The 25,953-nt window shown below is 39.2% G+C and overlaps 1 protein-coding gene across 1 annotated transcript; it reads left to right on the top strand.

Moving 5' to 3' along the window:
* Positions 1–1,316: 1,316 nt before the first annotated feature.
* LOC124859182 (stonin-1) lies at positions 1,317–25,681 on the top strand. The gene is made up of 11 exons (XM_047351796.1): positions 1,317–1,470; positions 6,134–8,013; positions 11,065–11,267; positions 18,743–18,844; positions 18,946–19,075; positions 19,307–19,356; positions 21,760–21,853; positions 21,951–22,453; positions 22,669–22,902; positions 25,122–25,211; positions 25,293–25,681. Exons 2-11 carry the CDS (start codon positions 6,177–6,179, stop codon positions 25,398–25,400), a joined length of 3,351 nt encoding a protein of 1,116 aa, XP_047207752.1. The 5' UTR covers positions 1,317–1,470; positions 6,134–6,176; the 3' UTR covers positions 25,401–25,681.
* The last annotated feature ends 272 nt before the right edge of the window (positions 25,682–25,953 follow it).

The raw sequence follows: 25,953 nt of genomic DNA, 5'->3' as shown, positions 1-25,953 counted from the left end.
TCTCCTGGAAGGTGAATCTCCACGCGACTCCCAGGTCTTTGCCATATATTTAGCTCCATCCACCCTCCTGTCCGCTCTCATCAGCTTCCCTGTCACTGCTAAAGTAAAGCATGACCACAACATATGGATCCCATCACCATGATTCATGATTCATGGTGAGGATAGTGTGTTCAGCCTGAGGTTAAGTGTTAGTTTTCTGCCACACGTATAGCTTTGCGTGAAGGTCAAAAGAAGCAATTGGTTGCACTGGATTTTCTTTATGTGTATCAGAACAAAAGGGGGTGAGTACAGATGCAGACCACACTTCTGCTTATTTTGTATTTGGAAAAAAAAATGGAAAGGCATGCAACACTTTTCTTTACCTTCACTGTTATGTGCTATTTTGGCTTTGCCCAGAGGTGGTTAGTAGCGTTTCATTTACTTGAATAACTTTTTGAAAACAAAAGTACTTCTGTGAGTAGTTTTACTTCACCATACCTTTTACTTGACTAATAATATTTTGAAGTTATGCTATTCATACTTTAGTAAAATGTTTGGTTACTCTGCCCACCTCTGGTTCCTTCACTGAATGCAGAACAAACATATTTTGTTATTTTACAGAAACACACATAGTTTCTGTTAAAGAAAAAAAAAAAAACAGTATATATGATCAATTATTTTAAATTATATTAAATGTACATATTTCTTAATTATTTTAAATACCAAAATCTGCAAATAATTTATATTTTTGTGTGTCTCAATACATAATTTAGTTTTTACAAATTAAATCAGATCTTGTGTTCAGACTGTTACTCAAATCAGTAATGGAGTAACCTTTTTAACCAATACTTTTTATTCTTGAGTAACTGTTTTGGATGACTACTATTTATTTCTACTTCAGAAAAAATACATTGAAGTAGTACTACTCTTACTTGAGTAAAATGTTTTGGCTATTTTATCCACCTCTGGCTTTGTCACATAGAATCTTAATGAAATACGGGCGTACGGGTGGTCCTTTAAACTCTTGTTTTTGAATTGTGGGGCATGTGTGTGTTTTTAATGTGTCATCTTCACTAGTGTGACGCACTAAACGTCTGTCGAAAGTGCAGAGCCGGATTAAAATCAAATTTTGATCAGAGTTACAAATATAACAAAACAAAAAAATCCATTGGACCATTATCTGAATGTATTGTAGACGACAGGGCTGTTGATTTTTTTTTTTTTTTTTTTTTTACCATTCGCATAAACGCTTGCTACGTTTATGAGCGCCATATAATAGGTTCCCACATGTCCGACAGCTTTGAACACACCACCGCGCTGTCCCGTTGGAGGACAGTCTGTAAACTCGGGAGGGGAGGCGCCGCGCCGTGAAAACTCTCAGGATTTACGCTCTGCCATTTTGAGCTAAACCCTGCCGACACCGGAGTTCGGACGTGTCCATCAAGCGGCGGTCATGACCTGATTTAAAGCACCACGACTCGCCGGGACTTTGTGAGTACTTTTGAATTTCTCTGGCACCTAACAATGTTTTGCAAAAAGCTAAGAATACTTCAAAAAATCAGGGACAGAAATAACAGTTTCGGGCTGTTGGTAGACGCTGGTAACATCGGTGTTTACTCAGCTTTGGCTCAGCTGTGAGTGTTGCATGCAGTGATGCAGCTTTAAAAGTTGTAACAAGAACTTTCCGAGTGTGTTTGTCAAAAACAATATATACAAATCTGATACCAGAACTGGGCCGCCCGGACCGGGGGCGCAGGGGCCTCTACGGATGACAGCATCCTCGTTCTGTTTTGATTTTCTATGAGCTGCTGTGGAAGAAAATAAAAACAGTTTACCCGGTGACTGGTGTGTTTGGCTGGGATTTACTGACCCCCCCCCCCCCCCACGTGTTACAATTGTGCATCATCATTTGGGAACATGATTTGCATTTATGGGAAATAACATGGCTCTTGTAGTGCGTATGTTCAGCTTGAAACTTTCTAAAAGCAAACAAAAAAAAAAAAAAAAAAAAAGCGCTGTTAACTACAGCTCAATCCCTGTAATCGTGACTGACACAATTACAAAATGAAGCGCGGAAACAGCAGTAATTCAACGAATAATTGGCGATTAAAGACCGCTCGTGTATATCGGCTGGAAAAGTCAACAGCGAAATAAAGATGACGATTATGGTTATATTTTCAACTTTTTCTTCACGTTTGTGTTCGGGCTTGTAGTTGTTGATAGTTATAGTTTCCATGTCCGAAATAAAAACAGCGTGGAAAAGGCGTGAAAGAAAACAGGCGAGGACCCCAACAGCTGCTGAAAGTTACCGAATAGAGAGGGGACCAGGGGTGTGTCTAGAATATTTTTTCTTGGGGGTGGGCAGATTGTAGAAGGGTGCCACACAGAAACTGTGGTGTAGGATCTAAAGTGTAAATTAACCAACTATTACGCATTTTACTGTGTATCATCTTGTGTTTAGGAATACTGACTGTTTTTTGTCTGTTTGATGTTGAGCTGTGCCCCGGAAGTGTATACTGGTGCATCTAGTATGAATAATGTAGTCGTACTATTACTTTCAGCAAGGTAAACGTTTTATGTTTTGTGGGAATCTAAGCCTACCATTTTGCAAAAGTGCAGAGGCAACCTGTTGACTTTTGGTAAGTTCATTTCAACTCTTATAACACGTAAGACAAGTTTGTGGTGGACAAATTGGGAGCCACAGTGATCATAAATATACATTTGAATAAATCAGTGTATACAACTATACATCAAATAACTGGTCTGCCGTAAATGCAGTAATTACAATAAAATAATGAGTTACAAGACAGTTTAATTGTATCATTTAGGGACACCAGAGTTTATGTTCTCAGTTTTCATATGTTTCTGTTTCTCAGTAAAGGTTAATAAAAAGTTAGACAGTCCTAACAAAGTTATGTCTCCCATTAAAAAGCTTCAGCTCTGCAGCACCAACTTAATTTTGACTCAATAGTTATTTTTGTTTATTGTACAAAATTAATACATGTTTTGTTTTTCTATATACAGTCTATGTTTTGTTCTATGTTTTCGTTCCTAATAAAACCTAAAATGATTTAAAATCACCAGGATGAACAAAAACTCTGTAAGTTGACAGATAATTTGAAAAAGAGGGAAAAGGAAAGAAAGTTCTTTGCAGAGTTTTATGTGGACTGGAGCGGACTTTTTTCTGCACATGCGCAGCTCATTGCCTGTGCTCCGAGAACGGCTCGGCAGCGTGTTGCTGTCGGTTGCTGCATGTGGTAACAGGTTCAGGTCATTCATGCGGCAACTTTCTTCAAAACGTTGCTGTCAGTTTACCAAAAAGGCACTCGATTTGCCGCTAGGCACTTTTTTGAAAAGTTAGCGGGTTGGTTAATCCAATTCCAGGTGTAGCCGGTGGGACATTCTCTTTGTACTCGGAAGTCAGAGTTTTCGAGTTCCAAGTCAGAAAAACGACAAGAAGGCCTCCTGATGTCAGAGTTCTAAAAGCTACAGTAACTCTGAAGAAATGTGGTTATTAAAACCAGCAGAATCATTGCCCACAGACTGTTTTTATTTCTGCAGGAAATCCTTTGATATTACTTCCACAAGTGACAGTCCAACTTTAACTTCAGCTGTTTTTTTTTTTTCCTCATTAGCCTTCCCTAATTGTCAGAGAGAAAACTGCAGACACTCACATATTTAATTCCTGCTTTTTTAGTTGTATTTTTTTTTTCCTCCTAGTTATGCTTTTCTGGGTCTGAACCAAACTCTACAACAGCAACAAGAAAAATTTATTTAGTGTGTGTGAAGTTGGTTTTGCTTTGTTTGTAGGGAGGTCTCTCTTTTTCTTTCTTTTTGTCCCAGCTGGTGATAGTGATCATGCCTTTGGAAATGGGTCATCTCATTTTCAGTCACTGCCCTGGATCATGTCATTGCGCATCACAGCAGAAATGTATTGTGAGGGTGTGCCATTTCTATTATTTTGTATCATCCCAGGAAAACCGCAGACTTAATCGATAGTGTGGCAGGAAACATGGGAAACATCCAGAGGATCCAACAGGAACCTGACTCGTGTCATCAGGAAGCATCTGCATGCTCATCTTTTCTTTTTTCTTAACTCAGCAGCTTTGCTCTGAAGCGGTTTCAGCTCAGTCAACGTTTGTGGCTAACTGACTATAAGTACTAGTTTCTGTCACAGTCAGAATATTTCAGCTCTGTTCCCCTGAGTGAACAGCTGGATATATTTGCACATGTATTTTTACAACAGTTTTTCTTTCAATTGCTCATATATTTGCTATAATAACAATTTCTATGTCCAAAAATGGCATTTGAGTTGAGTCAAAAAATGAGGTAATAATAAAAAAATACCTTAATCTTCTTTAATCTGTTCTTGCATTATTATGTGCCTATCTTAATCTGCGGGGTCTTTCTTTCTCAGCGTCTTGGTGAGTTCGACTCTGATTAATAACCAGACAAATCAGAATATGTAGTGCTTATTTTAGATATAATAGTGACATTATGGTAATATTTGCTGTGAGTACACACAAGTAGAGCAGGCATGTATATCCTGTGTGCAATGCCGCTGGTCCCAGAGGAATGCGTGGAATGTGTTCTTTTGTCCTCCGTAGATTTAGCAGCGTCTCATTTCTGCACCGCCTGCGAGAGAGCCCAGGAAGAGAACTGGAAATAAGCCTGTCAGTGAACTCCCCCTCCTTCTCAAACCTCTGAAAGAACCCATCCTTCTCTTTGAATCAAAGCTGACTGCTTCTGTAAGTCAGAGAGGACGGGTGAACTTGTAGAAGTGTGCGCATGATTTACAAATATCCTCCCATTAGGAAGATGTTCTTCTGTGTTTGACTGAGTGGCTGTCAATCTGCTCTTCCCGAGTCAGATACCGCCCCCAAGTCTCGTGTTTATTAATACCGAGGGGAACTTTCCATTGGATGTCTCCGTCTTGCAAGTGGTGGCTGTGATCTTGGAGAGAGGAGGGAAGCTGTAATTGAGGCTTTCAGCTCTTTTCTTTATTGGGAGATGGAGCTTCAGCAGTTTATAAGTGACTTCTCTCTGTGGCCTTTGAGCTTGATGTTTCTGAGAGCAGAGCTGCCAACACATCAAAGGACAGACGATGATTGATTCGTGGGAAAATTAACTGCAAGACTGTATGTGGATTGCAGCATGTTTACTCTCTATCTACTGTCCAATTAAATATTTTTTGGAAATATGTCCCACAACTATGACATTCATCCTACAGCGATGGCGGGCACATTAAAAAGGCTTTATGTTTTTCAGGCTTCTTGCTTTACCAGCTGCTGTGTGACGTTAAGGCCCAATCTCAGTTTACTTCATGCTGTTTAATGATGCTGGATCTGTGCCTACAATGGCCAACTTCTCTCAAATCCATTTTAGAGCAAGTTCATCATAAAGTATTTCGATTTTCCTCTTTTTAAAAATATCAGATCTCAATAAGATTAAAGTGTCAGAGGTGTCCAGCTGTAGTTGTCAAGAGCTGGTGCCCAGCATGTTTTAGATCATCCCCTGGTTCAACACTCCTGAGTCAAATGAATGGTTAATTATCAAGCCTCTGCCGAACTTTTTGATATACCGACTGAGGAATTAATTCAGCCCTGTTGGAGCAGAGCCACCTCTAAAACATACATGACAGGGACTCTTGAAGACTGGAGTTGGACGCTCCTGGTTGAGAATCGTTTGTAAGACTTGAAAATTGCTGTTCGCTGATTCTCTTCATCTAATCCGACTGAGTTTGAGCTATTTTGGGCAAAAAAATGGGCCTAAATTTATCTAGTTTTTTTTGTTGTAAAATACAATATCACAGTTTGTGGTTGCAATGTGACAAAATATGAAAAGGTCTGCGAATATAATCTCTTTTTCTATAACTCAGAGCACATAGGTAAACAAAAACAAATTTAGATTGTCTATGAAAGCCTCTTATCTTTGAGACTAAAATATGTTCTTCACTTTAAACTGATGGAGCGAAAGACATGAGTTTTAATTTTAGGGATTTAGCCTGCTTTATTATTGTCATCAGGCTCACGGTTTTGGTGTGATAACTGTAGTTGTTTGTGCTTTAAATCTGCTTAAAACTCAGATTTTGTCTTTAGTAACTCAAAACCTGTTTAAGGTTTTTTCTAAGTCCTGTTTTTGTTTTATTTAACAGATGGAAAAAGATTTTGAACCGTTGTTCTTTGAACTCTCCAGCCATGTGCTCCACTAACCATTCAAACTGGGTCACCTTTGACGATGACGTCATACCAGTCTCATCGCCTCAGAAGCCCCTGCAGTCAGCCGATCTTATCAAAGCATCAGTACCACGTCCCAATGGTCTGAAGTTGGTGCTTCCTCCAATCAAAGACACTTCCTGGAGTTTCAGTACTTCCCTGGAATCTCCTCAAAGCCAGTCAGATTCCAGTGGAAAGTCTTTTGGACCTTTTGACAGGGCTTTGAATACTCCTGTGACTAGAGTCTCCACGAGCACCACCCCATTTCACTCCCCATCGTCGGAAAATAATGTTTTCCTCCGGAGTTTCTCCAGCCCATCAGGGGTCTCTGTGCCTTCACTTGTACCAGAGACCCTGAGTCAAACTGTAGATGGACCAAGCCCTTTCCCTGCTTTCAAGGGAAAATCTGGACACTTCAACCCCTTCTGGGATGATTCCAGACAAAGTGCAGACGTGGGCAGTACTTCCTCAGACTCGGACACAGACAACAGCCTACCACGATTCTTTATTCGGACCAAAGATGGCAGTACGCCTCCACACGACCAACCTCATAACCCTTTTTCTTTTGTTTGCAATAAACTGGAAGACCTACAAGTAGGAAAGGAGGACAATACGGATAGGCTGAAGGGTGAGGAGAAGTTGATAAGTGACGGTTCGGTTCAGTTTGTTCCCCGGGGTCTTTTCCGTAGCCAAAAGAGGGATGGCTGGCCCGTCATGCTCAGGATTCCTGAAAAAAAGAACCGCATGTCCTCCCGACAGTGGGGACCCATCTATCTTCGCCTGTTGCCCGGAGGTGTGCTGCAGATGTTCTACGAGAAAGGGCTGGAGAAGCCGTACAAAGAGTTTCAGCTTCTCCCTCAGTGCAGGCTGTCAGATCTTAAAGTGGAAAGCTACAGCGTGCCCAGAAAAGTTCTCACCGTCAAGGTAGAACTCTTCTCCTACACAGAGAAGAAGCGTTTTCACCCAAAGCCAGAGATCAGCCATGAGGCAGAGGTCGAGCAGCTGCTTAAGTTTGGCTCCACTGTGCATGGGGACATGGAGGACTTGGTTGTCTCCATCGAGGAGGAGATCTTCAAGCTCTGTGTGCCCCACCAGCAGAGGCGACAGTACGACGAGCAAGAGCTATCGCTGCAGGTCACCGATCACATCTGGATACAACTGGATAAGTCGGGGGAAGTCATGGAGAGAGCAGCTTTTACCCAGATCCACTGTCTTTCTTTTCTGAATGGACAAGGGGACTGTTTCCTTGCCCTGAATGATCTTGGTTTGCTGCATTCTAACTCCAGCTACGGGTATGAGGAGGACAGCGACCTCTGGATGGAGATCACTGACCACCATTTTCACAAATGCGTGAATGAGACTGAGTTTCAGACGTCCCGACTCATAAAGTTCTCTCCTCCTGATGCGTGCAGGGTGGAGCTGATGCGGTACAAAACAGCAGTCCTGGGCTGCACCGAAATCCCCTTCTCAATCAAAGCCATGGTCACGGTCCAAGGAGCCTACGTGGAACTCCAAGCCTTCCTCAACATGTCGACCACCTTCCTCTCCTCCCTCAGCACTTCTGACACCTCTTACCCACTGTGCGAAAGCATAGTGATCCGCGTTCCAGTTCCAGGCAATTGGGTCAAGGTGACGCAGACTGTGGCCTTGCTGCGGCAAAGGTCGCTGAAGGCCCGAATGAACAGAAACGCCTGCCTGGGCTCTGTCAGAGCCACGGATACACAGCCCGTCATGCAGGTGTCCATCGGATCTGTCAAGTACGAGAACGTTTATTCAGCCATTGTGTGGAGGATCGATAGACTCCCTGCCAAGAACACAGGTAACACTTCACAGAGAGATTAACTAAAAGAACTGCACTACCACAGATACACCCAAGTTGTAGCAACCCCTCATTTCTTTATTTGTTCTTCCTAGCAGCCAGAGTAGGTATGGGTTTGTATGAGATTCTCATGGTATAATAACCCTGAGTTGATCAATATCAAATGGAACAATATTGAGAAATTCCAGAAAAAAAGTGCAGTTTATGATGCGAAATAAATCGGGACACCTCTGTGTTTATTCCCACTTGAAATGGCTTGGATTGCATCACATGATGAAAGCATCATTACTCGCCATTATGAAGGGGGTTTCCCCTTTTTTAACGGGCATTTAGTTTGGTATGTAACTGCTGAAGTTAAGGAACACCAGGATTGAATATGCTGAGGCCCTCGGAAAAAGATTGTAACAGGTTGCAAGTCTGGTAATATGGGTCTCAACGAATTTAAAATCCACCAAATAGACTAAACAACTGCTAACAGGCCCAGGTCTGGCTTCCAACTAATTTTACCCCAAAAGCAGGCCACACATGCTAAAATTAGTCTCCAAAAACCCTAAAATCACATTGCGGGAGCTACAGAAAGCTCTTGCTACTGGAAGTATGAAAGTGCATGCCTGTGCAATCAGAAAGATACTGCACACATGTCATGGGAAGCATGCAAAGAGAAAAACCTTGCTGTAAGAAAAACACAAAGTCTAGTCTGAGGTTTTTCCAAAGAGAACTGAAGGGAAACATAGAAAAACCTCAATATGTATCAAGTGTTCTAAACTTTTATGACTGTATTTATTTATTGATTTAGATTTTTAGACTTATACAAAATTGTTGAATAAACTCCCACAAAATGCAATAGTATTTTTTCAAAAGCTTATCCTGCAGAATATTCTAAATCTTTATATAGGAACAGTTAGTCAGGCTTTCTGCTCAGGTATCCATACTGTCAACAGTTGCTTAACAGACACGCTGCAATAACAATACCGTTAAACATTACAGAAACATAATAAAAACATTTGCCCTAATAAAAGTCTAGATGTGTCTTTCAATTACAAATAACAGGGAGAGAAAAATGGATGTTTTAAGCTGGGTTTTAAAATGATGGAATGTCTGAACACTGATTGGAGGCTACCAATGTAAAGCTGCTGTTATATTTGGTTTTGAATCTGTCCAACAGTAGCTGGTGTGTGGATCTCAGAGCTCCAGCTAGTGTGTGATGATGTAAATGTTCAAACAGATAATTGGTGCCATATTCTTTGGAGTCCTAAAAACAACCACTAAAATGTTAAACTGTATTCTTAGATGGAGCGGAGGCCAGAACAGGTGTTGCTTTCTCCTTCCCATCAGAAGGTGAACAGCTGCATTTTGAGCATTTTCAGACACGATAGAAATGATCTGTATGCAGAAAATTGCAGAAATCTAACGGGATGTGATTAAGGGGTAACATATTCCTTCAAATTGTTTTAGTGAATATAGGGGAATGTTTGAGCAGCTGAAGTCCTTTCTAAATCTCTGTAAAAAGCCTCAGGAAACATGATCAAGACCACTTATGAAATTATAGGAAAATGTGGCTTCTTGGAAGTGAAATTAAAAAAAAGCAGGAGATGTAGACAGAAATATTTTAGAAATGGACACAGAAATCTGCTCCTGATCAGCCCAGATCAGTGATTTGCAGCTTTTTCCTGTTATTTATTTCCCTCAGTGACACTTACTATCAGATTATGCCGACAGCAACATACCTTGGAATGGAAGTTACTGAGGCATAAAATCTGCTCTAGCTGTTTCTGTATCAGGGAAATATTCAAAGAGAAAGCATAAAAGCTCAGAGAAGCTTCTAGGAGAGAAAATGTGATTTCTACTGAGACATGCTGGATATTTATTCAGGCAGCTGCTTAACTTGAACACTGAGGGAGAGTTCAGCAAATAACAGGAAAGCTGAAGGTGTTAATGCAGAGTCCAATTCCATCTGTAACAGATCGTACTGCATTAGGACATGTTAGCAGGTGTTGATGTCACTTTTAAGGTAATGATCTAATTACTCTGCAGGGAATACACACAGAGACTAATACATACAGTAAATTATGCTAATTGGGGTGGCTGTGGCTCACTAGTAAGAGGATCTGTCTTGCAAATTGAAAGTTATGGGTCTGATTCCAGCTTCCCCCTGCCACATGTAAATGTGGACTTGGGCAAGGCACTTAACTCTAAGTTGCCCACTGATCTGTGTTTATCGGTGTATGAATGCTCCAACATTGTGAGTGCGGCTGAGTGAATGAGACTGAGGTGTCACAGCGCTTTCAGTGGTCAGTATGAGTAGAAAAGCACGATATAAATTCAGTCTATGTACCATTTAGCTGCGCTAAATTATCCCTCACTCACAGTGTGATGTCTCCTCTGGTCCTAAAATAAAAATTAAATGTTCAGAAGAGAAAATGCTTCCTAAGGGTCCTTTGTTGCTACAATAAATTAATTAATGATATAATGATCTACCACAAATGGCACTAAATCTTAGCCTTTTCCTTTTATTGGCATTATTAATCTTTAACACAGCTCTTATGTATTTCGAATAGATCTTGTATCAATTATTGAACATCTTGTGATAATATTGCACTTCTATGATTTGAAATTTGCACAAAAACAAATTTTGTAAAATATAATATGTTATTAAAAAGAGTAAATTGGATACCTTGTAATTCTTTTGGTCATGTTTGATTTACAGACACATTTGTTGCATTACCTGTATGATTTTGGTGTATTTTTGTAGGAAATTTGGCTGTTTTTGAGAAAAGTGTTGTTTTATTTTACCAAGAAAACATTTTATTGTTACAACTGTTAATTTAAAATTCCCTCAAAAAGTAGATGTATTCTGTTGTTATTTTAGTTGTTAAAGAAAAATTTGAATCTGATGACATCAGAATTGGCAGGTCAGCTTTACAAAATCTTCATAATATTTCACAGTCTCAGTACTTTTGGCTTGCTTGGCATTGCATATTTTGCTGCTGGTATACCATTGTTAACTACAAAAGCACATAGATTTTCTATTTTCTTTTTTCCCTCTTGCAGCAGTGGATCATCCCCATTCATTCTCTTGTAAACTGGAGCTGGGATCTGATCAGGAGATCCCCAGTGACTGGTACCCTTTTGTCTCCATGGAATGTGAAATCATGGGCGCCGTCGTGTCACAGAGCAGGGTCAAGTCCCTCGGCACCGTGAACGACATTCAGCCGCAGAAACACGTGACCAGCTGGACGCGCTATCACTGTCAGGTGAGACGGGTCCTCGGTAAACTTCAACCTTGGTGGATTTAAAGTCTACACACGCCTGTTTAAAAGGCAGGTTCAAAAACAAACCAAAATCTGTAGAGGAAAAATAAAAAATAAAAATAATCTGGTTGCATACGTGTGTGCACCATTAAACTAATACGTTGTTGAAGCACCTTCAGATTTTATTACAGAATTTGGGAAGGGCTTTGCAAGCATGGCACATATTGACTTGGCTACATTTGCCCACTCTTTCTTGATATGTTTAAATATTTTTGGATTAGAAGGACGTTTCCTTTGCACAGCCTTCCTCAGAATTTTAATCAGATCCAGGCTGTTGTTGGACCGAAAACTTTAATCTTCTTCTGTGAAGCCAATCTTCTGCCTATTTGCATGTTCCTCTTCAACAGAAGCCAGAAGGTTTTTCACCAACATTCACTGGTATTTCCACCCTGTTGATCAATGATTCAGTTTCAGCTGAAGAAACAAAGCATGATACTTTCACCACCATGGTTCAAAGATGATCTGGTGTTCCTTTTGGTGATATGCAGTGTTGTTTTTGCAACCAACATACCTATGGAAACAATGGCAGAAAAGTTCAACTTTGTTTTTTTCATCAGACCACAGCTTATTTCCTACAATTAGTTCTGCTAAATTTAACCATACTTGGATGTCTTTCTTCAAAAGTAAAGGCTGCCATCTTGCCATGCTACCCCCATATCCCAGATATAGAAATAATACAAGAGAGTGTTGTCACATATACTGCAGGTGTTGCTGTTGGCATCTTGGCCTCCCTGGCAAGTGTTCTTCTTATCTCCTTATTACTTTAGGAGGATTGTGCAGTTGTTGGTAACGTCACTGTTGCACCATATTTTCACTTGAAAATGGCTGTCTTCACTGCACTCGTATGACGTATGTAATCATTTGTAAACTATTTAGCACCCATCTACTGACTAATACCTTATGACAGAGATGCCTCTGACATTTTGGAAGCTCTCTGCAGACCATGGCCTGGCGGTAAGATGTGAGCAGGACATGTCAGGTAAAACCTACTAGACGCAATCCATTTAGCGTGTTTGCCTGCATGAATATGCAGACTATATGCTGATTATCAGAACGTGCACATTTAGCTCCGTCAGTGTGACTTATCAAACATGAATCGGATTGCGTTTTCTGTTTTTGCACCTATTTTTAGCACGATTGAAAGGTAGGTGCAAACTGGCACAGCATCACAAACACGTCTAGGGTCATTGTGGCAACTTCGAGGCATAGGCAGAATGACAGACCACAGATAGAGACAACCTTCTGTGACCACGTCAACATAATTGGTAGTAGAGATATATCTATCCAGCAATGCCCTTCTGAGGGCTGATTTGGAGCAAGTCACAAATAGAAGCCATGCCATATGTCCTATGGAAAAACTCCTTTTAACGCTGCATGTTCTTGAGTCTGGATCCCTTTATGGCACAAAACCGTTGTCTGGATCACACTGGAGGAGCGCTTCTATATATCCAAGAAAAGGTGGCACAGATTATAGTTGTCTGCTGCATGTTCCACAGTAAAATACATCTGCACGGGACAGATTAATGCAGCGGGACTGCAGACATTGTTCCGATCTGATTCAAAGCCATTTCTCATGAACCATTAGAGGTATGCATTATATTTAAATTCTTTATGCAATTAAGATTCCAATTATTTTTAATGAATTATTTGGGGGGGAAGAAACTGTCCCTTCCAGTGTCCCTTAAGCATTGACCTGCCTGCCTGTCTCTCATGTGGGTCAGAGGGGAAGTCTGGGGGCTGCAGCCGTTTGGCCCTGCGATCCACGTTGCATTACGGCAAAATGGAGAAAGAGAAGGGAGAGGCAAGGCAGGGGCTTGTGTGTGCCATGGGCCAGTGCACTCAAATATATTCCCATCAAATATCAAAACAATTTTGGGGGAAATTGATGGCAGAGAGGCTTATTTTTAAATATTGATTAAGGGAGAAAAAAAATTAGGCTTTGGCTAAAAGGGCTTTTTTCTCATTCAGGGCAAAAGGGCAGGTTCTTGAGCACTACTAGTGGTCTGTCTGAGCACGGGCCTGAAGGTGTCCAAACTCTCAATGATAGCAGCCAGTAGCACACGCAAAATCCTCATTGAAGTAGGGTGGTCCGCACCACTTTTGCACCTGTTATCAATTGCAAACGCAATCTTAGATCACCCGCAACACACCTATTAACTGTGCAAGCAATTTAGCGCTCCTTATTTGGGATCTTAGTAGATCAGGCCCTTAGTATTATTATTATTATTTTAGCTTTAGATTTAGTATTTATCCCCCTAAAATTTTATTTTCAAATTCAATTTGTGCAGATCGTATAAGATAGAAAACATTATAATATTCCAATATTTACTTTAGGCTGATTTATTTCATTATAGAAATCTGGTATTTTAATAGGAATGTGTAGATTATATATATCCGCTGTAGCCGAAATTGTATTGGTTCCTCTAATTAATTGTGTATCCATGTGTTTTTTTCCTTTTCTTTTTTAAGGTGGAAGTGGAGAAGAAATGGATTGAGACAGACTCACAGAGGCAATCTGGTTGTATGACACAGTGATTTAAAAAAACAGCTAAAGGCAGCATTTCTTTGGCTCCACGTATTTTCCAAAATCGTCCTAATAAGGCAAAGGATAGAGAAAAAAAAAACACGAGAGTATTGGGACGCTTGGTGCTTTTGTCAGATTCAGCTAATTTTGCAGTAACTGGTTGCATTTTTCATGATAGTTAACATATTCTGCATCCTTAACCCTGAGACTGAATTTCTTGAGGACTTAAAGCTATTTAACAGTCTTTTTGCCTAGCACTTTACATAGACTTTACAAAAGATTTATTAATTGTAAGAGTCCAGCCTATACTACTGTGTATGTATATAAAAGCTTGCATTTGCATCATCTCTGCACTGCTTTCCAGAATGATTCACAGCCTTTTTAATATCATGCTAATCAGAGAATATGTTGAATAATCAGATAAAATTATAACCTTTGAGAATCATTCCTTTTAAAATTTGTAAAAAATTCCTTTCTATTATTAATAGTTTACATCCATTCAGTGAAAAAAGGTTTTAGAAGCGGTGTTGGTACTAATGGCAGTACATGAACATATGTCTTAACTTTACTGTGTAACAATATAAGCCTCATTATTTTCAAGGGTAAAAAATGCCACAATTTATTACATAAATGAGTTAAATAAAATTTTGTTTTACAAATATTTATGATAAAAAAAAGGAAAACCATACATTAAATAAATGAACGAATAAAGAAATTATGCATTATATTTTAAAAGCATATGTAACTATTTATTTAATATCATTGTTTTATTGGCAGCCTTACCTATCCTATTCAGTGGGTGTGGTAAAAGCTGCTATAGTCAAGCTGATTGGTTGGCAGTTTTTAGGCTGTATTCAATGAGCTACAGTAACAGTTTATTATTAATATTTTTATTTCATGATGGCTGTTACACTGGAATTAAATGAAATAATTACAGAACATAATTGGCACATAATACATTCAAGTTTTATTATTTTGACATTTAATTAAATGTGTATTTAGTACATTGAGACATTAATATGTTAGTACATGTTAATATTTATTTAATGTCTCCATTACAATTTTATTATAATTATGCATAACACATTATTTGATTGTGGCAGTTTTGCTCTTCCATAAACATCTGCATGTTGTTACATGATTTAAAATTGCCATTATTAATAGAGAACTGACCCCTGACTTTGGACACAGGCATTGTGGGCGACTGTAATTTTATTTAAACAAATCAAATCTTTATTGTGAGATCTTTTTTACACCTCTTGGCTGGGAAAAAGGTTCAAATAAATAAAAATGGTGAGGGGCATTTTTTTTATTTATGTATGAGATACCTGGCTTAAGCTGGATATTATGTACATTAAAAATAAAAACTGAATTAAACCTGAATGACTTTGAGTAGTTATTTGCATTAGTTGATTTTGTTCTCTAGTACCTGCCTTTACATCCGTTAAACTCAGGACCAATTTTGAGTTTAAATCTATTCAGTGAAAAAAGTTTCTCTAATGAGTACTTGTGACATGGTTGTAGCTTTGATAACAAGATGAGACATTCAGTACTGACACAGTGAACCTAGACAGATTACATGTAACTCTCTGGTAATGATTGTCTGAAGTGCTTCATGGCGTAAAGGTAAGTGGTCGGCAGGAACAGAAAAGGAAGTATCTGAGCCTGACTTGAATGCGCCTGTGAGAAAACAACTTGGATGGGCACGGTTAGGAAGCGGCACACGGATCACCATTGTTTCACCAGATTACTGGTGTTTTATAATGTGTCAGCTTTCGGTTTGGCTCTTGTGGTCATGACTCATTCCTGGCAGAAGCTTTAACTTGCAGGAACTCATCCAGTCCTTTCATTTGTGAAATAGAATGTCCTCAAACAGTGGGTTTTGGTTCTTTTTATCTGTCTATCATTTTCAGTCTACAGAAAACAGCTGGCAAAAGGTATTAAAAAACATTTAACTTTTTACATGTCTTGTCACAACCAGAAACTAAGAGATTTTATTAGGATTTTTATGTGATAAACACAAAGTAGCGTATAATTTTAAAGAGGAAGAAAAACTATTTTTTACAAGTCAGAATATGAGAAGTGGGACATGCATATGTTGTCAGTCCCAAAGTTAATACTGTCTGTAAACACATTTTGCTGCAGTTACAACTGCAAATCCTTTAGGGTGTGGCTCTGTTTGCTTTGCACAGCTAGAGACAGATTTTTAAGGCCGATTCTTCTTTGTAAAATAGTTCAAGCTGAGTTAAACTTGATTGAGAACTTCTATAAACTGCAATTTCCAAGTCTTGTCCTGCATTCCCAATTGTATTGTGGCCTAAAAGTTGACTGTGCCATTTTCACACATTAATATTTTCTTATCTAAACCTTCCCATTGTAGCTCTGACTGTATGTTTCAGGTTGTTCTACTAAAAAATGAAACTAAAGTTTTAAATCTTCTAACTAGCTTCCCTGTCTCTGGTAAAGAAAAGTCTCCCCACAGCATGATGCTCAGCTTGCAGTGATATGCCAGATGCTGTTTAGTTTTCATTTGAAAGTAACCACACAACTGGACACTGAAATAACTCCTCTGTTGAAGAGGTAAAATAATATGTAATATGTAACATTGTGAAACATGTTAATGTACGCATTCTTGCTTGTGCTTCCTTTAGCTATAAAAGTAGTGATGATCAAATATCTTCCCTATCAAAGGATAATTGATTTTAGAGTTCTCTATTCATAATTTGTGATTTAACAGTTGGTGTGCTTAGGGTCATTTGTCAATCTAGAAGACCCATTTTTGCCCAAGCTGTAATTTCCTGGCTGGTGTCTTGCAATATTTGGAAGCAATGTAATTTTAACATGATGTCGTCCATTTTGTGAAATTCACCAGTGCCTCCTGCAGCAAACCACCACAACATGATAAAAAAGGCTGCCTCTGTTCTGGGGACTCCTCTGGAACCTCTGGAGATCATTGTGCAAATAAGGACTCTTCATAAAATGAAGAACATTATGGAGAACCCTGAGCATCCTCTTCATGAGACTGTCCTACAACAACAGAGTGTCTTCAGTCAGAGGCTTCTTCAGATCTGCTGTAAGACGGAGCGCTACAGGAGATCCTTCCTGCCCACAGCCATCAGCATCTACAACGGCTCTTTGAGAAAACCTTCATAATATGAGCTACAACAACATTTAATTTCCCTTTGGGATTAATAAAGTATTTTTGAATTGAATTGAATGATGCTCCCTCCCCCTACTTCACATTTGGGATGGTTTTCCAGAACTTGCAAACTTCAAACTTTTCTCTCCAAAAGTAATAATGGTCATTATGGCAAACCACATTATTTTAGTTTTTCATTTGCAATTTGGCTTTTTTATTCTTGCTTTTAAATTTATGGTCTATTCCTTCCTGTGCAGTCTTTCAGGCAATGCTGTTACAGGGCTCGTTTTACTGTGGATACCAATTTCAGTGAGTGAGGTGTTTGCCTCTGGGACACAGAACCCATCTCCTTCCTGAGCTGTGTGATGGCTAGGCATTCTCATGGTGTTTATACTTGCATTTAGATATTTGAGCAGATAAATGTGGCTCTTTCAGGCATGAATCAGACATGTGGAGGTCCACGATTCTCTTCCTGATATCTTGGCTGATCTCTTTTGATTTTTTTTTTATAGTGTCACACAAGAAACCAGGCTGAAGTGTGCCTACATGTGACATGAATGTTGTGAAATAAATCTTTTTGAGGCTGATAAAGCCAGGACATCACCATCTGAGCTTTTCCCAACTGTACTAGTTTCTAGTCTTGGCCATTCTGGTGACTCCTCATTACATATTCAGCTTTCTAAACTACACTTCATAGTAGGTCTTATCTTGTAAACCAGTCCTTTCATTGCTGGAGGTATCCTTCTATCGCAAAGGCAGAAATGCTTCAACTGACTGTCATTCTTCTTTTCTCCAAAGCATCTCTCCACATCTCTAGGCATTACCCCTGCAGACAACAATGTTGCCTGCAGACTTTTAAGTCTACCAGTACTCCTGCCTGACCTTGTCTGTTAACTTGCGTTGTATTTCACCACTGTAAACAAGGAAGGGCTAAGAGCTCTTATAATTGTACTACAACAAGCCCCAGTGGAACATGAAAAGTATGCCATACAGCAGATGTTCTTATCAGTCTTTCAGTAACTAAACAGCAAGGAGAGAAAACATAATTTTCTACATTAAGAACATTGAAAAAATAAGATAATAGGTAGATGTAAACTAAGTAACTCTCAATGGATGCAAAAATATTCCTCATTGTTAAATGATAGCGGCAAAAATGCTTAGTTGTGCTTTAAAAAGCCTAATCTCAATAGTACAGTTAAAATGGCACATTATGATTATGACCCATCTTATTATGGTCCATCCCTGCAAAATACAAAAGTTGAAATAGAAACAACAGAAATAATATTATGATTTGTGCTTGTTTTGTGTTATTGGTGAACTAAAGTGGGGACCTTTTAGACCTCTGTGCCCTGGGCCCCAGTGCTTTTAAGCCGCCTATGGCGATAACTCAGGTTCCACCCCTTTGGAGATGAACCTGATGATGATCGCTGTCACCTGTCTGCATGCTCAAGAAACACATGAAGGGTTATCAGCGTAAATGACCTTCATTATACTTCCAGATTCGTTGACATCGTTGCACTAACTTAAAACATGCTGACTAATTCAGGCCCAGTGGTGAGCAAAGCCGCTTTAACATTGCTAATTTGATGACGTGTTATTATGAAAATTATTACGAAAGCTGCTGCCTTTCTAAACTATTTATTATTTATTTGGCTACTTAGTAAGCGGGATATCTCAAGTGTATTTGTTTAGCTCATAAATGTCAAAAAGCCAATTTTATGGCTTAATTTTTCTAAATCCTAATTATTTCTGCAGGCCAAACTCTACCTGTCCATCATTGATGATGTGATTGAAAGTATGAAAGAGCTGTTTTTGGATGAAGGCCTGGAGGATCGAGTGCTGGACGATTTAAGGCATGTGAGTAATGCAGAAAACAGTTTTCAGGCACAGCAAAGTTAGGCCACCTAGCGGTAAAGTATGAACTACACCAAAAAGACGCACCGCTGTCTTCTGTGCAGCTCTGGGAGTCAAAAATGATGCAGTCCAAAGCAATGGAGGACTTCAGGAAGAACAACGTCAACTCCACCAACTTTGTTCTCAAGCTCCCTGCTAGCTATACGCAGGCTGATCGGAACCAGGACCTTGCAGGTAGCGAACCCATAACTTTAGGCATCCTACCTCACATCATTCTTTCAGGTTAAACGTATAGCTTAATCATTTTGTCATTGTAATGTTGCATGGGTTGAGGAAACTCAAACCCTCTTTTTGATGTTTTGTGGCAAAATAAAATATTTTTTGTAAAATAATTGAAAGAGAACGAATATTGTTTGTATTACCTGTCCCCCTTCTCCTCCACCCCCTGCCCTTTTTTTTTTCCAGCCCCTGTTATGATCCCCACAACTCAGAACATCCATAGCTTACCAGTGAAGGCAAGTATCACCAAGACTGTCAGTAGCGCTACAGTGTACAGCTCATACCTTTCTGGAGCTTAGATGTTACTTTGCAGGAACTTATGCAGTTTTTTCAGACCTTTTAATGGAACTTTTCCAGAACTTGCCAGGTACTTTCTGCAACTTTAATCGAACCTGCCAGGTACCTTCATAGAACATGGACCATAAAGGTTTTGAAAAATATGTGGTAAACTTTTTGAAAAGTATCCATTCGCAAGTCATAATACAGCAAGTTCTTCTGGAAATTACCTGCCAGGTTCTGTGAAAGCTCCTGAAATGTAACCTTTAAGTTTTGGAAAACTAACCTGCATTATGTAGTGCTATCAGATTGTCAGTACATCACTTCTCGTTTTTAAATACAGACATGGCCAAAAGGTTTGAGAATGACAAGGATTTAGCTTTTCACAACTGTTACTGCTTTAGTATAATAAATTTTTTTTTAGTCTTACCATGCTGAAGTTCTATAACTTTATGAAAGTTTATGGAAAGCACCAATACATTTTAAATGGATTAAGATTTTGGAAGTTTTACTCGCCATGAGCCCTCAACCTTAAGATTTTTGTTTGAACATCATTATGTTTTGGGCAAATCATGACGGAGCCCACTCCTTTGGACAGGAAGTAACACCCCACACATGAATGATCTCTGGGTGATTCACATGACATGAGTCTCAAACAATTTGCTGCAGCCATTATCTAAGCAACAGACTTTATATTACAGACTTTTCCCCTACAGTAAAATGGTGATCTCCTGAAGAATCTCAGTCTGTCTATGATGTTTTTTGTGGAGTGGCTTTTTTTTTTTTTTTTGTGGCACTTCTCGACACCAGGCATGGGTCTAAAAGTCTCCATTTCTTTATACATGCAGAAACAACTACTTGCAGCCAGTTCTGTGCAAGCTCTGGACTGGTGGCACCCCAGTCTCTTAGTTAAATTCATACAAAGAAATACTTGTGGTACTGGTTGAACTTTCTTGGGTGTCCTGAAGCTTTTCCAGCAACTGAACCTCTTTCCTTTTTAAAGTTCAATAATATGTTGATTTGGGATTCAATATTAATGGCAGTAAAATGCTTACCTGTGAAGTCCCTTTTGATCCAGTATCAGCGTGTAAAGCTAAATAAACACCACTCCCCTTTAAAATCAACCATTTTCTTTTGGAGTCAGTGACCGTGATGTCAGCTCCTCCGTCCTCGTTAACATTTTCCCCCCACGCTTAGATCATTAATATGATGTAAGGAGGTTGATTCCCGGCAATGAAAATGAGGTTTTGTAATTAAGGTAATTTTCATGAACAATTGGTTGCATTTGATCTCATTATTTTTCATTGCAAAACAGAATCAAAGCAAATTGCCACCATTTAAAAAATTTAAAATGTAAAGCTTTGAAAAAGGATAAGTAATGATTTAAATCATGAAAGGAACATATTAACTATGGGATTAACTATGTAATTTCATGTAATGATAAATGTATGATTTTTTATTATTAAATATTATTCTAGCCAATTGTTTTTTTTTTTACTTTTTTCCACTTATTAGGCACATCTGTGCACAATGTCTTCTCTCATCAAACGTGGAATATTTCTTGGGTAAATAACTTGATAGACTGTAGCTAAAGTGACTTAAAGGACAGTAAAATGTGCTCAAAATCTAAATATATTCTGAAATTTCTTCAGATGTAACATTTTTGAAAGGGTTATAAAGATAACTCAAAACACTAAATTAAGAAAAGCTACTCCCTATAGTGTCATCATTTTAGTGTTGATGAAAATTATTTGTTTGAACATTTTTATTATGAGGAAAATCAAAAGGAATGTAAATCAAACCCTAAACCTTGAGTCAGTTTTTGCTCTTTTGTTTTAGAACTATGATTTTCATTTAAAAAGTCCTAATCTGTTTTCATAAAACAGTCCCTCAAATGCACCCAAAGAATCCAGAAAAGTGGTGGGAGTGATGCAAAAGTGGCACAAATAAGTTGCAAAAAACATTTTATTGAGAAAAAATGGATAAACTGATTAATGTAAAAATATTTTAAATGATTTATATACCTTTGTTTTTTTTTTATATATATATAAGTTGCCAATTAATAGTATGCACACTGTACTACTGCTTCTCTGCACAATAAAATAATTCAGAGGAAATCCTTTATTTTCTAAAGAATTATCCTCAAACTGTTGTATTTTGAAATCTGACTTTTTCATATGTACATCTAGGAGGATAGTTTCTCCATTACTGCAACACTTGATTTGCTTACTGCTATGCTGTAAAACTGTGCTGTTGTGTAGCTTTGGATTTTTTTCAGGGTTTTTTTTGTGTAGTAGGCCTAATGTTTAGAAGACAGAATTTCAGTTTAACGCAGTAACTTTTTTTATATCCCTGTCTAACAGAACAATACCAAAACTCCAGCTACTTTTTCCCTCCCTGCTGCGCTGGCATACCCTGTGCAGATCCCTGCAGGAGTCACTCTACAGACAGCTTCTGGTACTGAACAACTGTGATCCTTTTTATTGTCTTGTTCTAGGATTTTAATTAGGACTAGCTGTTAAAATGTAAAATTTCCCCATTCTGCTTCCTGAAGGTCAACTTTACAAAGTCAATGTGCCTGTTGTAGTTACTCAAGCTCCAGTGGGGCAGCAGCCTGCATCCCATCTTTCACAAAAAGTCCCAGAACGGAGCAAAGTGCCAGCATCTCAGCCAGCAGCAATTCCACCAAATCCTGTCCTGCTTCATGAGCCCGAGCCCTCATCTGCTCCCTCTTCCTTCATCACACAAACGAGGACCAGTCTAGCACTGATTCAGGAGAACAGTCTTCCTCATGAACCTCCAGGGGCAGAGGTCACACTGGGAGAAAATGAGGCGAATTCCCAACCTGAACCTTTAAACATTGGCGTGACTGCCTCTCCCTGCCCTCAGTTTTTAGACTTCCAGATCTCTACTGAGGAGGCTGCTTTTGCGCAGAAGACACACAGCAGAGACATTGATGAAATTCTAAAAGAAGTCATTGAGGAGGAGAGGGTGAAAGCTGAGAGGGCAAGAAAACTAGCTGGGAACGCTGGAAACCATTCTGGCACTGATCTTGGGGTAACTATGAACATTATCTCCAATCTAACAAATGCCCACAAATTACTTAGAAAGGTTTAACATTGAGCCAGCTATGTATCATTTCCACCCAATTCTTATTTAGGATGTGCATTTTCATGGACCTTTTTATTTTACTGTCAAACTTGAGAAAGCAATTAACTTCAACTTTTGTTTGCACCACATAACTCGAGTTTCTCCTTGCATTTCTCGCAAAGCTGGACTTGGACTACGCCTACAGTGAGCTGTCGGACATCGTTCAGCTGGATGGTCCTGCAGACAACTCTGACCCAGAGGAGGATGAGGAGGTTCCTCTAGAAGAGAACGACTTCCTGGGTTTAATCAATGCAGAAGCCATCAGAGCTCTGCAGGAGGAAAACGGCAGTGACGGCAACAGCATCTCCTCCAGCAGTGATGACGGGGGAGCAGATGAACTCTCTAATGTAGAGGAGGTAAGGGTGACCCATGTAGTTCTTTTCTCTCTACTGAAACACAATGACTTATTTACAGTGCCGTGGGTGGAAAAAGCAATTGCCCCCTAAACCCAATAACTGTTTTTTCCACCTTTGGGAATGACAACATCCATGGTGATACTTGCAAGGATTCTTTGCTGCTCTTCTTTGGAGAATTATTGTAACTCAGTCACAGTGGAAGGCTTTAAAGTATGATCATTCCAACTGTTTTGCTGTGGCATGACCTTAAACAGTTTGAAGTCTGAACTTTGAGTAGGCCACTTTTTTCCTTTTTTTTTAAGGCAGGATAAGTGGGGGGGGGGGGGGCATTCAGAGTTGGACTTAGTTTGGATCATTGTCCTGTGGTACTTGAGCTTAAGGTAACAAACTTGATGACCATTCTTCAGGAGTTTCCACTACAGAACAGAAACCATGGTTCATGGTCATTCAGCTCCCAAAGCAGTTTTAGGCTGTTACACTACTACCACTGTGCTGTTTCAGTTTTACGTAAGATGTAACGGGACACACACCTGCCTAAAAGCTCCATTTTGGTCTCATCAGCCCGCAGTATTGGTCCAAATGTTTTGGAGATCATCAGATGTTTTTGTGAAATGTGAGACGGAGCTGTATGTTCTTTCTGGTGAGCTGTAGTTTCAGCCTTGAAACTCTTCTGGAAGTAATTTCTACCCAGTCTCCTCCTCATTGTTGATACATCAACACTGAGTAAACTGAAGAAAGTTGATTAATTGCAGAGCATACCTGTCACTCAACTTTGATTTTTCTTTTTTTTTTTGGCTATAACTAGTCACAAAAATAATCATTGACTTTTTTTTTTTTTTTACATTATTTTGGCCTATTCTCTGAAAGTATGTTCCAATTTTCTGCCCCTTTCAATGGCTGAACCCACCTGCTTAGAATGGCATAGAGAGAGGACAGCTGTGTCACCAAGGCGGGTATACATTGACAGTCTGTATGAAACTGTGGTGCATGGCATAATTTTGTGCCTTTTAAAACAGTTGGCTATGAAATTACCTTAACCTTATAGTAACAGCAGCAACATTTGGCAAAAAAAGGTTGTCTGTTAATTTGTCTGAGAACATTTCGGATTTAAAGATGCATCATGGATAATAAAACAAATATGCATGATTCCTTACTGCACCACTTGGCAACACAACGAATGTGTTTAAAAGCCTGTAAGGAAACATAGTGATTACTGACCAACTAACTTTGAAAGTGAATGGAATAATTGTAATATCCATCTATTTATTTTCTATACCCGCTTCTTCCATATTGGGTCACAGGTGCCCATCTCCAGCAGTCTATGGGTGAGAGGCAGGGTACACCCTGGACAGGTCGCCAGTCCATCACGGGGCACCACAGACACATACAGGACAAACGACCATTCACACACTCATTCCTAAGGTCAATTGGTCTCTCAATTGCTCTTAACAGTCATGTTTTTGTACTGTGGGAGGAAGCCGGAATACTTAGCGAGAACCCATGCATACTCCATCCAGAAAGACCCCCGGCCGGGAGTCGAACCCAGGACCTTCTTGCTGCAAGGCAACAGTGCTACCAACTGCAGCTCCAATTCTAATATACTTTGTCTAAATTTGAATACATGTGTAGGATATTTCAGTAGCTAAGTGCACTGTAATGTGAGCAAATTAGTTTGGTTAAGACAATTTTTGGAACATGTCTTCTACATTTTTGGAGAATTGCGCTCACTGTGGTTTGCTGGAGTCCCAAAGATTAAAAAATGGCTTTGCAACCCTTTGACTAATGGGTGTAGAGAACTTTGTTTCTCATTTGGACTGGAGTTTCCTTCGAAGAGGGCATAAAGTGTTGCTTTCTGAGACCTTATAGCCAACTTCATGGTGTCGGACAGGTTCTATATGAACAATTTCTAGATTCTACAGAGCTGGCAATATTCAGGCCTTTGTGGGGCTAGTGAAAATTAAAGTTGGCTTTTGTGGTTTATTGCAGTTAATTCATGACTAAATAAGGGGGGGGGGGGGGGGGGGGGGGTTGGTTTGGTTAGCTTCCCCCCCCCCCCCCCCCACCTATAAATGTTTTGCATTTACTGTTTGGTTTTGGTCTGTTATTGTAATTTTGTTTTATCTGAAACAAATATTTAAGGATGAAATACTTTTTCAGACCATTTCATCTTCTACAGGCAACTTATTTTTATTTTTTTTACTCATTTCCATGACATTTAGGACCCTCTTAATTCTGGCGATGATGTTGTCGAACAGGACATACCGGATCTTTTTGACACGGACAACGTGATTGTTTGCCAGTATGACAAAGTAAGAACTTTCATTCTCTCTAAGCGTTTGCCTCTCAACAGCATTGAATTTTAAATCTTGCAATGTTTCCTCGTATTGCAGATTCACCGCAGCAAAAATCGCTGGAAGTTTCATCTGAAAGATGGGGTGATGAGTTATGGTGGCAGGGACTATGTGTTCTCCAAAGCTATTGGGGAAGCAGAGTGGTAATGAGTGTCCAACCTGCTGAGCAGATCATCATAATAAAGGGAAGCTATGACTTGGAGGGAAGGGTGGACAGACCTCCTGAAACGGTGGAATTCGGTTGAGCAGCATGTTAGGCCTTTTCTGTTTCAAATCAACGATGCTCTTTTTGTCATTATTTAGCAAAACTGAAAGGGAAAACGTTGAAGTTACCTGCACTTTATTTTGCTCCAGTTCACTGAGAGAAATGTAATGGATTTTGTTGGCTAATGAGAATTTTATTAAAACATAGCCTTCTTTGTTTGGTATGTTGTTGGTTTCTCCCTTATTGGAATGTTTTTTCTTACTGTTTGTTCTGAATTAATGAACATACCTGATATACCATCTGATTTATATATATTTTTTTAATTGCAGGTGATAAATCAAACTATTAATATGTTAACATTTAAAAATGCATTAAAGATTTAATAGAATTTTTTTACTATGGAGCTTGAAGTGGGAACGCTGCTGACTTGTCAACATTCATTGACACTATCCACAAGGAAGGTAAGACACAACATTTTGCTAAATAAGCCAACTG

Source organism: Girardinichthys multiradiatus, chromosome 22 (assembly GCF_021462225.1).
Source record: "Girardinichthys multiradiatus isolate DD_20200921_A chromosome 22, DD_fGirMul_XY1, whole genome shotgun sequence".
In the NCBI taxonomy this organism is placed as follows: Eukaryota; Metazoa; Chordata; class Actinopteri; order Cyprinodontiformes; family Goodeidae; genus Girardinichthys; species Girardinichthys multiradiatus.
Note: the sequence above shows the minus strand (reverse complement) of the source record. Positions and strands in the feature narration are given on the sequence as shown.

What these genes read in the sequence shown, in the direction of transcription:
- LOC124859182 (XM_047351796.1), top strand. Translation starts at nt 6,177, where the DNA reads ATGTGCTCCACTAACCATTCAAACTGGGTCACCTTTGACGATGACGTC. An exon ending in TCGGAACCAGGACCTTGCAG is followed by an intron (nt 19,076 to 19,306) that starts GTAGCGAACCCA and finishes TTTTTTTTCCAG; the next exon opens with CCCCTGTTATGATCCCCACA. An exon ending in TTGTTTGCCAGTATGACAAA is followed by an intron (nt 25,212 to 25,292) that starts GTAAGAACTTTC and finishes CTCGTATTGCAG; the next exon opens with ATTCACCGCAGCAAAAATCG.